Here is a 16,702-nt window from a genome sequence, read left to right on the forward strand (position 1 = left end):
TTTGATTTGGTTAATCACAGTACATGTTTTATTGACCAGTCCTATTCTATATTTAATCCTGTAGCTCCACTTCTGAAGTTTTCAGCTGTTTCTGACGCTGACCAGAAAAAGACAGTCATGGCGGGCTGTCCCATTGCTCTACAGTGTGAGCTGTCAGACCCCTCTGGACAAGTCAGTTGGTACAAGGATGGAACAAAGCTCCTACCTCAAAGTGGAGTAGACTTCCAGTCAGAGGGAAATTTGAGAAGTCTAGTTGTCCCATCAGCAGAGCAAGTTCACACTGGCATATACCGTTGTGAGTCAAAGGATGATGACATTCAGTTTGCTGTGGAAGTAAAAGGTGATGCTCAGAGAGTAGTGCTTTCACTGCCTTGCACTGCCAACTAACTGTAGCAGCAGTTAGGATGATAAATCATGTTTGTCTAATCACCTAACAGAAAATGGTCCATTTTTCTACTTCCCCAACTTAGTCAACTACTAAAAATGTGACAGGATTCCTCTGGAAATAATAGGCAGCTAGGCAGCTTCTCGTCATGCATGTTCTATAACTTAAGTAGACTAAACTCTCTTTCTCTTCATTATGGACACTAACTGAATACGGCTCCATTACCACAAACAAACACTTACTTTCTTGTTTATGTCTCGTCCATTTATCTTTGTCTGTGTTTTTTATGTCGGTGTACAATTACTGTGGATAACTCTGAAATTTCACAACTTGAATCTTGAGCTTTTAGCCTTTTGAATCATTGTTTGTCTTACTTAATGTCTGTCAGTTTCTATGTCGTTTTGTCAAATGTGCTGTGTTCTGAAGGAATTTTGCCATCTGTTTGCTTTACTTAAATTTCAGTTCCTATCTTGAAATTCTTTGTAATTACAGTAGGCTGGATATTTAATTACGTCCAAAAAATAAGTTTCTGAAACTTATTAAGATGCTCTTTTTGCAATATCTGAAACCTTTAGCACTGCCTGTGAAGTTCTCAGAGCTTCAAGAGACTGACCGGAACAAATGTGTCCAGGAAGGTGATCCCATTGTCCTCAGCTGTGAACTCTCTCATGACCCCTCTGCTCCTGTCGAAATGGTACAAGGATGGGATGAAAATCCTGCCACAAAACAATGTGGAAATACAATCAGATGATCTAACAAGGACATTACTCATCTATTCAGCTGAAAACATACATGGTGGCATCTATGAATGTTCAACATTGGATGACAGCGTCTCATTTAAAGTGGACGTGAAAGGTGATTTATCTCTATTCTTACTATCTTCGTATTTTACAGGCCATGTCCATCTTATTGTGTGGTGTGAGTGGTTTTGAATGTTCATGAGAACATGGTATTACTGGCTGGGCAGTGTGTTCTGTCCACTGACTTCACCTCTTATCCAAAACCTTTGTTATTTCCTTCTCTTAGGCCGATCGCCACAGATCATGCCAATCCCCCTCTCAGAAAAATACAAGATGATTGCAATTGGTTGTCCAATTATTCTCCAGTGTGAGGTCTCAGACCCCGCTGCCCAGGTTTCCTGGTTTAAAGATGAGGTGGAGCTTTTTTGCAAAACGGGCCTTGATATGAAAAGAGACGGCAGCTTCAGAAAGTTGATGATTCATTCTGCTAAGGTCTCGGACTCTGGCCTCTACAGCTGTGGCCTTGCTGATGATGTTGTGACATTCCATGTGGACGTTGAAGGTGATTTTCTTGTGTTCAGTTTGAATTAATGAGCTTCCAGGTGTGAGACAAACATTTTGGCATCCACTTAACTTCTTTGTACAATTACTCTTGACAAAACACTTTTAAAAAAATTCTAGTATTTTGTAACACTGTATGAAAACAGCACTGTGTGTGCTAAAATGTTTCATGTGAGCAACACTACTTGTGAAATGATATTCTGACAGCTTAACAGCAGTGTTCTGTATTGCTCTCATAATACCCCCCCCCAGCTACTCCTGTGAGGTTTTCAGCACTTCCGGAGGTTGCGAGAAACAAATTTGTTGAGACAGGCTGTCCAATTAAGCTGCAGTGTGAAGTCTCAGAGCCAAATGCCCAAGTCTATTGGCACAAGGATGGAGAACAGCTACCACAAAAGAGTGAATATGAAATCCAAGAGAAAGAAAAACTGAGAGCGCTGGTTATTCAATCAGCAGAAGTCAGACACTCTGGGGTGTACAGCTGTGAGGCCGCAGATGACCATATAGAATTCAAGGTGGATGTTGCAGGTGATCTAAGTATTTTGAGCTTTGTCAGAATTACTAACTTCAGTCAGTTAATGCTTGGCTACAACACCAACTTAGGCTTTAACTTTATATTTTTTATAAAATTCTTAGATAATGTGTACTAATACATTACTATTTATGATTGAAACATATACACCCTAATAGAAATTGTAAAGATGTGATAGCATTTACTTAAAGATGATCATGGATAAATACATATGTGATAAAAAACTTATTTGATATTAATATTATTTATTAAGTAACAGCATTGATATGCAGCTCAGTAAGAAGCAAATATTTAAAGGCCCTTTATCTAAAAGTAGTAAGTGGCTGACTATTTTTAAAAGCTTGGTGGTAGCTCAAAGCTTCTCAATATTTTTAAGTTGACAATTGATCATATGTAACGTCTAAGGTAGCCACTCATATCAACCAACTCTTCACTTCCCTTGAGATCTATTCAGTGTTTTAGTGTTTTACAGTGAATATTGGACTTTTGGATGTTTTCTGACGAGACACAAACAACTCCAAATCAATGTTACATTCGCCCTGTCCGCTGTGTGTGTAAATAGCCAAAATGTTTGCCACAACTTGGTAATACTATGTCAGTGTCTTTACAGCTTTTTCAGTGAAAAAAATGCCCAGACCAGTAGTTATAGTAGTGACCCATATTACTCCCAATTTCAGCATTGCAGACGCTGCAGAGCCACTGGTCTGAAAGGGCATTATGGCTGCACAAGCTCTGTATTAACAACTAAAACTGCATGTGAGCCCATGACTACAGCAATGTTAAAGTAACTGAGTGATCTCACTGTCAACCTTCAAACTTATATACCAAACCATTCTTACACCATCTGTCCCAGCTGGATCCAAATATCAGATTTTGCCTGCCTTTAGCTTGTAAATCCATGTATGTTACATAGTATAGCATAGCAAATCTGATTACCATCTGGTTACTGTTCAATGGATTGAAATTCCTATAGCACCGGTTTGATTCTCAGCTGTTCCAGAGGTTGAGAGGAACAAGTCTGTTGAAGCAGACAGCCTGATCAAACAGCAGTGTGAGATCTCAGACCCTCCAAGCCAGACCTGCTCGTATGAGGATGGAATAAAACTCTTGCCAAAATCGGGAATAAACATCGATTCAGAGGGCAATAAGAGGACGCTGGTTATGACGTCGACCACATCTTCATACTCTGGGGTGTACAGTTGTAAAACTGATGATGATTCAGATTGCAACGATTTCTATGTGGAGGTGAAAGGTGATATGCTAAGCTTTTCTTGGCAAGATGTTTTCAAGTCTTATACACCCTCATAACCTCTAATATCTATGAAGGAAGCATATTCATCAGCTGATTTCCTTCCTTCCTAAATGTCCTAATTTCATTAAACATTTAGTTGTTTTTCATACTCATGCTTCACATTAAGACCAACGTCTAAAAACATTAACATTATTTTAGGATTTTCTGATGAGTTTGTTGTTTTTTACAACACACCTGTGGTTGCCATTACTTCAGTGCATTGCTTTAATTAACTCTTTCAATGTGGATTAACACCCACAGATGATCATAATGTCTACAACAAGTTGAAGATCTAGATAGCAAGGCTTGAGACCAGCATGTCTAAGCTGTGAAAACCTGACCTTACAGCTACTGAACGCATGAGCATAAACAATAAATCCTACTTTCAAGCAACAGCTTACTTCTTTTCTGTACTGTTTTATGCAGCACCACCGGTAACATTTGCTGATATCCCAGAGGAGGACCTTTTCAAGAGTGTTGTGGAAAAAGAACAGCTTGTTCTATCATGCGAAGTATCAAGGACTGATGGTGTTGTCCAGTGGTACAAAGATGGAACTGAAATGCAACCGAGCAATAATGTTACAATTGAAGCAGAGGGCACCAAAAGAAATCTGACAATACATTCAGCCCAACTGTCAGACACAGGCACATACACATGCCGTGCAGGAGACAACGTTTTAATTTTCAAGGTTACCATACGAGGTAATAAAATATCTTAGAAAAATTTGTTTGTGTAAAAATGTGGAGAAGAATTTACAGACTATGTTTCAATTTCACATTTTCTTTCTCTAAAGAACCTCCGGTGATGATAATCTACCCTAAGGAAGACGTCCACCTTGACCGCCATGTCCCTGACGAAATTATTCTGAGCTGTGAATTGTCTCGTCCCAACGGTGTTGTCAGCTGGTACAAAGATGGCCAAAAGCTGCAAGAGAGTGAGAACATCAAGCTCAAGATCGAAGGCCCTTATCGAAGACTGAAGATTCTTTCAAGTGGAGTTGAAGATTCTGGAGAATACGTCTGTGATACAGCAGATGATTCAATCTTCTTTCACCTTAGTATTACAGGTAATGTTTATATGTGTTTTGTAATAGTGAATGCATGTAGATGATGGTAATTAAGGCATCAGTAGGCTTCAAACAAACAAGAGTGTGCAAAGTAACATCTGAGCATGTCTAAAGCTAAATGTGTGAATTGTACAAACGGTACAAACTTTTGGACAGTCTCTCCTCAAAGGCAAGACGCTGTTTGTGTATGACAAACATTTAATTTGAGGCATACTGAATTAATAATGCAACTATTAGGGGTTAATTAGACCATCATAGATCAAAGATATATCCAAAGACATTCCTGCAGGTGATATGCCACGTAGAGCATTTTATTCACTAGTTTTTGTTGAAAACTGCATGACTTGTGATTTGGACAACAATGTCGAATTTTCACAGAGATGAGTGCAGATTTCTTGGAGCATTCATTAAGCTAATAAGCAATGGATAAACTGGGTCAAAATGTCTGTTTCCAGAACCTCCAGTGCGAATTGTATCCCCAAGTCAGTCACAAATGGAGCTCTGCCAGCAAACTTCTGAGAGGATGGTACTGAGCTGTGAAATTTCACGGCCCAATGCAGTAGTACGCTGGTATCGAGACGGACTTGAAGTGGAAGAGAATGACAACCTTATTCTAGAGGTGGACGGTGTCTACAGAAGACTTATCATACCTGAAACTACAGTCAAAGATTCCGCAGAATATGTATGTGACACAGCAGATGATTCCATGACGTTCTTTGTAAACATAGCAGGTAAGAAATACCAAAGGATGAGGAAAATTACAGGTTAAATAAATGATTTGCTGTGTAAGTATCCATTATCCAATTTTAACACAACATTTCTTAACACACAGAGCCTCCTGTTCGCTTCATACGTCCAAGGAAGATGGCAAGCAGAGTAGAGAAAATGGCTGGGGAGACTCTGGTTTTAGATTGTGAAGTTTCAAGATCAAATGCTGAGGTCACCTGGAAGAAAAATGGGGAAGAAGTAGAAGACTCCAGAAATATCACCATCCTTGAAGATGGTGTTATGCGTCAATTAACCATTCACTCTCTAACAGTGGAAGATGCTGGGCAGTATGTCTGTGATGCAAAGGACGATGTGATGGATTTCCATGTAAAAGTGCAAGGTAGGTAGACAGGTTTGTTCATTCCAATTGTTTCTGAGAAATCCATGAGCCTTGGGTAACATTGCTGAGGAAAGCTTGCCAGACATGGGCATAAAACAGAATGCCTGAAATAGTTCTTCACACTTTGCAACTGTATAGCCTCTGTGCTATGCAATGAAAACTTAATAGAACAGACTATTCTGTTCCAATAGAAATTCTCCTCTTGTGTGTTTTCAGAGTTGCCAGTAAAAATTCTTGGAAAAACCGAATGCAAAAACAGAAAAGCAGTTCTTGGTGTCAGACGACATTATTCTTGTGTGTGAACTCTCAAGATCCAATGTCTCAGTCAGCTGGTACAAAGATAATCAGCTGATTACTGACACTGAGAGATACTGTAGTGAGGAACAAGGCGTCTTCCGGTCACTGGTTGTCTTAAATGCTGGACTCGAAGATTCTGGAGAGTATACCTGTGATGCAGTGGATGATAAGATGGTCTTCCATATCACTGTCAAAGGTAACCATATTATTAAGTAATTTAAACACTATCCGTCTGTCCTCCACTCAGGAGAGCAATAACTGGTAGTATGTCTCTTATACTCAGAGCCTCCAGTGCAGATCATTGGAAACTCGGGGCACCCAGAGCATCATATCCTGGTAGCAGGAGATGACCTTATTTTGGAGTGTGAAGTGTCTCGGCCAAATGCCACCGTTCAGTGGTTATGGAATGGCGACGATACTGAAACCAGATACACGTATAAAAATTGACAGCTATGACGTGGTGAGAAAGCTTGTTCTCTCTGGACTTCAGCCCTCAGACTCTGGAAAATACATTTGTGATGCCATCGATGACAAATTGATAACAATTGTTGAGGTGCAAGGTAAGACTAAAGCGATTCTGAAACGTTTCAGATTTAATTTCTGCAGCGTCTGTTTGATGAACTTCATTTTTTAACATATGCAAATGGGATTTATAAGCAACATCTCTGTACATCTCATTTTTCTCAGAGCCACCAGCCAAGTTTGTGAACAAAAAAGACAATACTAACATCTCAGCCTATGAAAGCGAGAGTGTCACACTGTGTGCCATTGTGAGCAATGAAAGAGCTAATGTTCGGTGGCTGAAAGATGGCCAACTATTGAACGAGGACAACATTCACATTTCCAGTGAGGGTAATACCCACAAGCTCACCATTAATCCCCTGCAGCTGTCAGATTCTGGAGAATATGTCTGTGACGTAAACACAGATGAGATGTATTTCAGTCTTTTAGTCAAAGGTAAGAATTTGGCACTCCCAATCGAAATGTGACCTTTACTCCCTGGTGAACACTGACTTGATAATAACTGCCAAAAAGTTAACATTATATCATATTTCTTAATCTTCCTCTCAGAAATGAAGGTGAAATTTATCAGACCATTGGAGAATATTGTGTCTCTGAAGGGCAGCAGCCTTACCCTGCGATGTGAAATCAACAAGCCCAAAGGAGATGTGCAGTGGCTAAAGGATGGCCAGGAGATCTCTCCAAGCCGTCGGCACACGATACGGGCACAAGGCCGAGAGCGAAGCTTCACCATCCACCAAATTGTAGATGAAGATGCTGGAGAATATGCCTGTGAATCCACAGATGACAGGACTTCAGCTACTGTCAGTGTAGAAAGTAAGTGCATTTAAATCTTACAACTTCAAGGCAGTTCAGAGAAAGAAATAAAGTATTAGAAAATTGTTTAAAACAGTCAGTGTGCCATCTTAAAGCGACATTTAAATCTAATTCAGCTGAATGCTTTGCCTTCAGCTCCCCGTGTTGTTGAGTTCATAGCGGAGCTTCGTAGCATCACAGTCCGTGAAGGAGAAGATGCAGTGTTTAAGTGTGTGGTTTCACCAGAGGACACTCAGTTGGTGTGGCGCTTAAATGGCAAGCCAATAGCTCTGAATGAGCGGACTGTCGTTTCAAGCAATGGACTATGCCACATGCTCTGCATCCACAACTGCATGGTTTCAGATAGCAGCAGAGTGACAGCTGATGCAGAGGGGTTGATATCGGAGGCAGAACTCCAGGTTCAAGGTGAGTTCTTGCCCCATCCATTAACACTATAATCATATATATATTTGTCTCTGTGAATCACAGAAGTTTCAACATTTAACAATAGATCATTAACCTCTTATCTCACTGGTAGTTATCACAGTAACAATGAGCTATTTTCAGCAACTCTGAAGTGAATGTGAGCATAAACGTAGAACAGAAAGTTTAAATACCTGTGTACCATTGGTACCATATTAGCAAATACGATAAATAATCACTCTTGTCAGACAAGTTGAAATTGTTAGAGGCGACTTTGACGGCTAGTGCTTAGCAGCTTCTCCTGTTAGAATTCCTCTGGTAACTGACAGAGACAAGTGGCTCTGTGGTTTTGGTGTATGTTGACACTGCAAGGGGCAAGACTCCTCAGAGCTTATTACTTGCTCTGTGTGCCTGAACTTGCAATGTGACTTGGCTGAATTTCAATTAGTCTGCGGTGTATTTCGCTGTCTCGCAGTGGCTTCAATATTGTTACGCAGAAACAATATATAAATGTATGCAAAGCATTGACATGTAGTCATCTAGTGATTCCCTGTATTCATTTTCAGAGCAACAGGTGCTGTTCACTCAGAAAATGATGCCAGTTGTTGCTGAAGAGTACAGTGAGGCAATGCTAGAGGTGGAGGTGAGTCTGGATTCAGGAGAGGTGCAGTGGATGAGGCAAGGGGTGCTGATCCACCCTGGAGCCAAATATACCTTGATACACAAGGGCCGAAAACACAGTCTCACCATACACAAGCTGGCCATGTCTGACCGGGGCACCTACAGCTGTGAAACCCTCCATGACCGCACGCAAGCCCAGCTAACAGTGGAACGTGAGTGTGCACGTGTTCTCACTATGCCCTGTTCTTGTTTGTTTACTGCTGTTGCCAACAGCTCCACCTCTTGCGCACCCTCCACCAGTGCTTCATGTGAAGGCAAAGCTCAATTAACTGAGTAAGAGTAATTTGAGTGACTGGGGACCAGGATGGCACTTGTACTGGAACACGATGGCAACCAACAGGTGATAGCCTTACAGCCCAAGCTCACCCTCAGACCAGGGGTTCTATATTGACAAAGGATAGAGCCCTAATGATTTCTTTACCTATGTCAAACATAAAGCAGATGGCAGCGTACAGGAAGTGCTTGATCAATAACAAGTTAAGATGCTATTGCACAAGGACTAGAATTACATTTGTAAACAAAGTTAAAATAACCAACAAGAACCACTTAAATTTCTCAAAAGTATCAGCCTTGACACACTATAAAACGGCATCTTGTAGTGATTAAGATGTACTTATGATTGTTTTTCTCCGTGCATGCTTCTTATATTTCTTAGTCCTATGATCCACAGGGCAGTAGGTGAATTAAAGGCTGTTCTTTCAACACTGCCGTGGGTGGGAAGGGGAAAGTCAGGACTTCAGGCTGCTGTTGGCACCTCCTATGAATTTGGATCTCCTCTCATTGCATCTAAATTTACACCCTGGCCTTCAAAACTAAGGTTGTTGTCATCAGGTCTCCAAAATAAACACTCCTTTTTTCCACAGGGAATGCCTGACTGTATTAGAATAAGTGAAAAATGTTGGCAGTTTCAAAGCTGGCTTTTGTATAAAGCCCAGTACTCAAATGACTAAAATATCACCTTGTCGATGTGTGCCAGCGAGTATTGTTTAACTGCAGGCTGCTGTGCACAGGACAGACTCCAAGCCCACTCTGTGACAGAAAATGGACACCATGTCTGCTCAGTCTTAAAGTGGAATATAAATGCTTTTTACCGGAGCCAATCTTTCAGACATAACTTTTGTTTACCTATTACTTATTTTTATTTATTCCTTATACACAAAAGGTATTCACAAAGTAGATAGTTCAATGCACTTGTACTATAACTTATGGTCCATGATTCACTGCAGAACACATAAAGTCTGCTGCTGGATTACATCAATGTTTTCATTTACATCCATCTGCAAACTCCCTTTACAGCTCGAAGAATCACAATCAAGAGGGGACTGACGGACATTAAAACCACAGAGAGAGAAACAGCTTCGTTTGAGGTGGAGCTTTCACATCCCAATGTCCCAGGCACTTGGACGAGAAATGGAATCCAGCTTAAGCCGACAAATCACTTCCGTATGAGTGCCAAAGGACAAGTCCACAGCCTCACTATCTCTAACCTATCAGTAGAAGACACTGGTTCCTTTATGTTCTCTGTAGAGAATCTGAAGACATCTGCAAGACTTGTTGTGAGGGGTAGGTCACCTATAAAAAGTAGCTTATAGTATTATTTACAATTATTAAAATTATTAACAAGCTCTATAATGATGTCAGTAATCCAACATGTCACCAACTTAATGCTTCCAAATAATTACAATTAAATATAATCATTTGCACTTTTTTATCCACAGCTCACAAACCATGTACAGTACTACCATAACAGAATTTTACTGTACTAATTTTGTTATGACCTCAGACTGGTAGCTAAAGTGATCCACTCAGACTAGACCAAATGCCAACCAGTGGAGGCATGATAACAGAATGGAGTGACGGCTGCGCTACTGTTGTCTTTATCCAGGCTCACGTTACAAACACAAAATAGCCTAGCATGACCCAATGAAAAGTGGTAGCTCTGTTCTGTCTTTTCTGTCAGGTGTTAGTTTAACCTCGTGTTGTAAAATAATCCGCTCCATGCCGAGTCACTCAGTATTCATCATCCCTTTGAGCTAGGGGCTAAAGCTCTGAGGATGGCTACTGGATGAAAATGTCATCGTGGTAAATTAGTCCACATAACTTAAAGGGCAGGTTCATATTTTAAAAGTTTATCTACTCAAACATACAGTGACAGTGTTTGCCTGTTGTAACCATTACTTCTGTTCATATTGGCCATTAAAAGACTCCAACATGCTTGGGACAGCTTGTTGAGAGTAGTTTAATTTTGTATAGCAATGCATTTTGGGGAAATGTAAAAAGGGTTTTGGTTATTTTTCTCCACCAGAGCCCCCGGTGACCATTTTCAGAAAACTGGAAGACCGGAAATTCTCTGAAGGAGCAGTGATCTCTCTTGAGTGTGAACTGTCAAGACACAACATCGATGTAAAATGGATTAAGGCAAGTGATGGATTTTTGGTTTTCTTCATTGCCAAGCACTAAACAATCACAAACTTAAGACTCACTCCAGTCAAAATCTCTGTGGGCATGGCATTTCAGTCCTTACCACCAAAGATTTGAAAATTCTGGGCCAAATTTTTAGTTTAAGACTAAAGTAAAACAAACTCTTACTGAGCTGTCTTGTGTTAACTTTATGTTGATCAGTGTGAAATAATAAAGAACCATAATTCACCTGACTGGACAATAATTGCACATGAAATAAATAGTGTTTTGTTTTGTTTTTTTTATCCTTTTCAGAATGGGGTTGAGGTGAAGCCAAGCAAGGACTTGCGCATTTATGCAATGGGAAGAAAACGTTTTCTTCAGATCATGAAATGTCAAGTCAGTGACTCTGGCATGTATACCTGCGATGCTGGAGACGCTATTACATCCTGCACTGTGGAGGTCTACGGTAAAGTCTCCTGTCTAAATACTATAAATTACAGAAAAGGGCCACAAGTTTCACAGTGGTGTGATACAATGGTATGGACTGGCAGAAAGAGTAACTTAAACCCAGGCTGGGAAGCAGTATTTGCTTCCCTCTAAAAAAAGAGATTTTCAGAGTCTTATGTCAGTTTGTCTTTAAAGAACAACAATGTCACGAGACGTATTAGACAGAACTACACAAACAATGAGCAATGTGGTTTGGAATCACTATCAGCAAGTACCCAGACTACAACAAACCACGACATACAGCACCACAACATAATAGGTCCTTTCAACTGACAGCATGCATGAATTACTCTAGCTAAAAAAAAAATAAAAAAAAAATACAACTTGTATTGACATAAATGTCAAAGAAATTTTAAGCTTCAGTAAACAACTCTTAAGATTTGGTGCTACCATAATTTAACAGGAGAGTATAAATGAGTTGCATTAAGCTTTGTCAAAATCAGATACTTTACAGGATGTCAACACTTTGTTGATTAAGGTGCTTACATTAAATGTGTGAGTAGTTAGCTTGGTAATGCAAAGTAGAATAGTTTTGAACGAGAAGACTGTAAATATGCACAAAAGAAGAAGGTAAAAAGAAAAAGAAAGCACTTACCAAATACTCACAATGCCAGATAAGAGCTGCCATCTTTGTGTTACCTGCTGTTGACAACCTCTGTGTTAGCTGTTCCTAAGACTTTCCAACCTTGTTTAGCTGTTTCTCTTTAATGGTGGGAACTGTGTTGTCTTTCCTGGTATATTAGCTAGCTAGCTAGTGTTTACATTTAGCCAAAAATTCACGTTTAACTCTAACCTGTAACCATGGAGCAGAGTCCTGTTCACAGTCAAGGTAACCACAGTATAAATGGTTGGGACAAATTACACTTTTATCATTCTTATTATCGTATGTGGAGTCTGATAATCTCACAGTTAAACCGTGTACGCCGTTTTTTGGGCAGTTTCCGTGTTGAACGACATATTTACTCGGGATCGCTGTAAAAGGTTTTATGGAACGTTTTCTCTCGTTGGGTGGGTGTGACGTTTACATTAACGCGCCTTATAATAAAGGCAGTGCGCATGCGTAAAGGTTTTGCTACATTTTAAACGTGACAGAAAAGACGTGTATGGAGAATCCCAGGTTGTACTATCACGTTTTTTTATTTCCTTACGTTTAACAGGCTTGGAATACAACACAAGGTAATGTCAATACTTTTCAAAAGTAATGCAATGTGTACTCAGGTGAACATTCAAATCAAATTCCAATTCAAATTGTGAGTAATTTTTCTTTAAAAAATAAAGGGTTTTATGGAGGAACTGTGATCAGGTGGACATTTCAAAACCAATAGAATGATGTTCATAAATGTAATATTTCTTTTACGAAACATATCAGTAACAAAATGATGTGTTATACTGGGAATTTGTGATAAGACTATATCAAAATGAGTGGAAGTATTAATATTATTATTATCAAAACATATTATTAAGACAGTTCTATTATGGTAAGAAACATTGTAAATGTAGTTTTCATATTTTTATTTCCCTCAAAAATACACTAAGACGTCAACATCCTGCTTTTGAAAAGTGGCTTTGGGCTTTGCAAATGCAGCACAACACTGCCCTCTGTCTATGATTTCCAGTAGTACAACATCAGAGGTGTATAGTAATGTTTTGGCCACAGGATACACATGTAGGGAACAGTGCAGAAAATGCCACATTTCTATATATTCACAGTGTTTTAAGAATTTTAAAAGGAACCATGGCCTAGACTTCCTGTTCTGACAAAAAGAAGGTTTGTGATTATCTTGGATGTTTCTCTCTCTGTCTCTCAGATTGATATCAGTGAGCAACTGAAATCTTAAATATTTTTTTTAAAAATGTGATTCTTTCTGCAGAGCGGGAGCTGTTGGTCCTGCAGGGCCTCGAGGATCTGGACATCCAGGAGGATCAGAACGCTGTGTTTGTCTGTGAGATCTCAGTGGAGGATGTGCCAGGAGAATGGTACAAAAATGGGGAGAGGATACAACCCACCAGCACCATCAAGATCCGCCAGGAAGGTCAGCTTCAAAATCATTACCATGTCATTCATAGTCCTGCACTCTGCTGACGATGTTCTGCTTCAAATACTGCAACAAGACAGAGGTTTAAAATACTCATATACAATGTGTAAACCAATGTAAGACAACAGCTAAAGAGGAGACTTGCTGCATATGTTTAGCTAGTAGAGCTGAGCCAGTTGGGCTGATTAATATTTATCACTTTCATTTATTGCTCTCATTTCAGGGACCAAACATTTTCTTCTTATGTGCAACGTGCGAGCTGAGGACTCTGGAGAGATCAAATTTGTCGCCAGACATGTTGAATCAGTCGCTTACCTGGAGGTGGAAGGTACTACACATTACAATGACAACATGTTATTATGAATATATATATATATATTATGAATATATATATATACATTTGTGATTTCATCTATTGGGGCCAGATAATAGAGAATGACTTGTTAGATTTTCAGTGTGTTTTTTTTTTCACTGGATTTATGATTTACACTAAACACAGTATTTGTATCTTTTCAGAGCTTCCTGTCAACATCGTAAAACCCCTGCAGGATAAGACCGTCCTCGAGAAGACCCGCGTGATCCTGGACTGCACAGTGTCTAACCCCAGATGTAGCATCCGCTGGTACAAAGGCAGCAATGTCATACTGCCCTCAGAGCGCTTTGAGATCTGCAGTGAGGGCTGTTATCGCAAGCTCATCATCCAGCAGGTGGCGCTAGATGATGAGGGCATGTACAGTGTCCAGGTTGGAGAGTACACCTGCTCTGCAAAGCTGACAGTGGAGGGTAAGAGAGTGCAACAAAACATTAGCTGTTTGTTACTGGGATATTTGGGCATAACAGTAATGCCTCCTTTTTCACAGCAACACACTAAGCAAATATTAAATATTAAGCAAATGTAAGCAAAAGTAACACACATATTCTCTGGGGATGGAATAGTGGTGGGAGATTGTCACCTAAGATTTCAGAAAAATGTGTTTGAGATGTTGCTCTGTGTCCTGAACGCCTCTTCTTGCTCTGTGTAACTTGGGGTGATCAGTTACAATCTCCCACTAGAGGTCGCTGTTGTTCAGCAAATGTGACCTGGTGTAGCTTAAAGACTAAAAACACTCAGATATAATATATGTCATAACTCTGATTAATACGTTTTAGGGAACCTTGCTTAACGGTTTTCCCTCTGTTTTGTGCCTTAGCCCAGTCTTTGTTGATGATCAGAGAGCTGAGCGATGTGGAGGTCACGGCCCCCGATGAAGCCTGCTTTGAGTGTGAGGTGTCCGTCCCCGTCCCCAAAGCTCCTGATGTGGAGTCTGAACGGGGAGCCCTTACAGCCGAGCTCTCGGGTTCGCCTGGAGAAGATGGGCACAGTGCACAGGCTAACGCTCAGACAGACCTCCCCGGACATGAGTGGAGTGGTGGAGTTCACCTCTGGGAAAGCCAAGAGCAGAGCCCAGCTCCGGGTGCTCAGTAAGTGAAGGAAGAAGACATTTTTCATCGCAATCTTCTGAGCAGTTTACTAGACATCACCTCAGTTTAACTTTATTTTACCCCAGTTGAAGCCATAGATATGGTATAGATTAATATTCTAATATTTTAAAGAAATTTTAAAATGTACAAGTCTGGCTCCTTCAATGTATAACCCAGTGATGTAATTCAAAAAACAACCACTAGATGGAGGTAATAACAAAGTCTTGAGTTTTCCCCTTATGACTGTAAAGAATACTGGAAGTACATGTACAGTAAATGGAACAAAACACTCTCAATTAGCAGAAGAAGAAGCTGCTTTAATGCAAACAACTATCCAAATAAAAAAATATATTTGCATAAGGAGAAAACAGACACAACCTGAAACCCTCAGACCGACAGACTGATTCTGGCTTGTCCAGGCGGTGTGTTAGAGTGTGTTGCATGACTTGGCACTGCACATGCGGCACACAGCAGTAAATACAGTAAATGTTTTGGCTCAGAGAGCGCCACATTCTGTAAATAATATAAGGTGTTTATGATCCAGCTCTATTTGCGGGCATGTAGGTCAAGCAATACAGACCACATATTCACAGACCCTTCTTGAGCTATTTAAATGTGCAGGAGAGTAAACTATTTTTGGTTTTATTATGTTGGCTTTAAGCAAAAGAGTATTATGTTCAATCATCTGGTTTAGGTCATAAAGCTGTCAGAAATTCAATGAAATGAAGGCGTTATGACGCACAACTCGAAACTACGCTGAGAAAATTAAAACGAATTAAACAACTCAAAATGTAGTATGATACGAGTCAGACTTTGCAGTATAGGTCTAGATGCTTTCAGTGGGACAGACACCAGCAGATAAGATGGATTTGCTCTGAATATATGAGTGAGCTATAATGTGGTCATATAATATGTGTAAATGTAGGTTATTAATAATTTATTGATCTGGTTCAGGTCTTCAGTTGGGTCACAGCAGCTCTCAGTTCCTGAGATAAATCTGAAGTTAATTAAAAGCATAAAAAGTGTCTCAGGTCACAAATAGCCAAGACGGTGATTTGTTTTGAGGGTTATAAGCCAAAAAGGTTTTAAAAAGTTTGCAGTTAAAAAGTTTGTTTCGAAACACGTCTAGCAAAACCTGCCTTTGTGTAACTCGGATACACACTTTGACAGAATAAGGCCAGACTTGTTTACTGATGCCCTCTGGTCGTCAGTCTCATTTTTTTCTCTGCTCAAATTTCCCAGGTGATCCCTGAGCGACATCTCCTGCCTGTCGTCACCCGGTCGATACGGATCGATTGTTATTTTAACGCTTTCAGGTTGTAACATTGACGTTGCTTATATATATATTTATATATATATTTACATACAGTCTATAAAACAGGTTGAAACGGGGTTGTGATGGATTTTCAGTTAATTCAAGGAGTGGAGTTTCTGTTCGTGTAAAATGTTGCCATAGTGTGTGAAGAAATTTCAAGGCAGTTCCTTTATCATAACACAACTTGCAGTTTGGACTGTAAATAATGTCAGTGTGAGTGTCAGTGTTTTGACTGATAACAGTTTTGGTTCTTTGTAGAACTTTTTGATACATATCTTCAACCAGAGCTGATTTACACCCAGTGTCATGTTCCCATATATCAGAGCATGGTTTTGTGTGGCTGTTGTGACAGTGGTTTAGAAAGCAGAGGAGACACGTTAGCTTACCACCTGACTCCCCCTCATATCCATAACAAACTTTAAGTTTTAGTTCATTCACTTTCACATTTAATGTCTGTTTTCTCTGTTTGTCCGTTGTATAGAAATAATTTTTTATGTTTTGATGAAACGTTTGAATGAATAAAAAGTGGCTTGTGATGTAAATACAGGGCATGTTTGATTTGTTGAGTGGGTATTACA

General features: G+C 39.8%; 1 protein-coding gene and 1 long non-coding RNA gene across 2 annotated transcripts in view; one reads left to right on the forward strand and one right to left on the reverse strand.

Moving 5' to 3' along the window:
- The window catches only part of obsl1b (obscurin like cytoskeletal adaptor 1b), a 29,595-nt gene extending 12,929 nt beyond the window's left edge, over positions 1-16,666 (forward strand). The window contains 21 exon segments of the mRNA XM_018683172.2: positions 3,936-4,211; positions 4,304-4,576; positions 5,032-5,307; positions 5,409-5,684; positions 5,901-5,941; positions 5,943-6,177; positions 6,265-6,389; positions 6,391-6,541; positions 6,669-6,938; positions 7,053-7,319; positions 7,455-7,724; positions 8,288-8,554; positions 9,699-9,965; positions 10,708-10,820; positions 11,118-11,271; positions 13,184-13,345; positions 13,572-13,676; positions 13,865-14,131; positions 14,539-14,642; positions 14,644-14,809; positions 16,052-16,666. Coding sequence (XP_018538688.1) covers positions 3,936-4,211; positions 4,304-4,576; positions 5,032-5,307; positions 5,409-5,684; positions 5,901-5,941; positions 5,943-6,177; positions 6,265-6,389; positions 6,391-6,541; positions 6,669-6,938; positions 7,053-7,319; positions 7,455-7,724; positions 8,288-8,554; positions 9,699-9,965; positions 10,708-10,820; positions 11,118-11,271; positions 13,184-13,345; positions 13,572-13,676; positions 13,865-14,131; positions 14,539-14,642; positions 14,644-14,809; positions 16,052-16,062 — 4,076 coding nt within the window. The 3' untranslated portion in view covers positions 16,063-16,666.
- Positions 246-7,186, reverse strand: LOC127142363 (uncharacterized). The gene is made up of 3 exons (XR_007813025.1): positions 7,117-7,186; positions 999-1,101; positions 246-325 (listed from the first exon to the last, which is right to left on the reverse strand). It is a non-coding gene; the product is annotated as an uncharacterized LOC127142363 (long non-coding RNA).
- Positions 16,667-16,702: the final 36 nt, after the last annotated feature.

The sequence above is a fragment of the Lates calcarifer genome, linkage group LG1 (genome assembly GCF_001640805.2).
Source record: "Lates calcarifer isolate ASB-BC8 linkage group LG1, TLL_Latcal_v3, whole genome shotgun sequence".
Lineage (NCBI taxonomy): Eukaryota > Metazoa > Chordata > Actinopteri > Centropomidae > Lates > Lates calcarifer.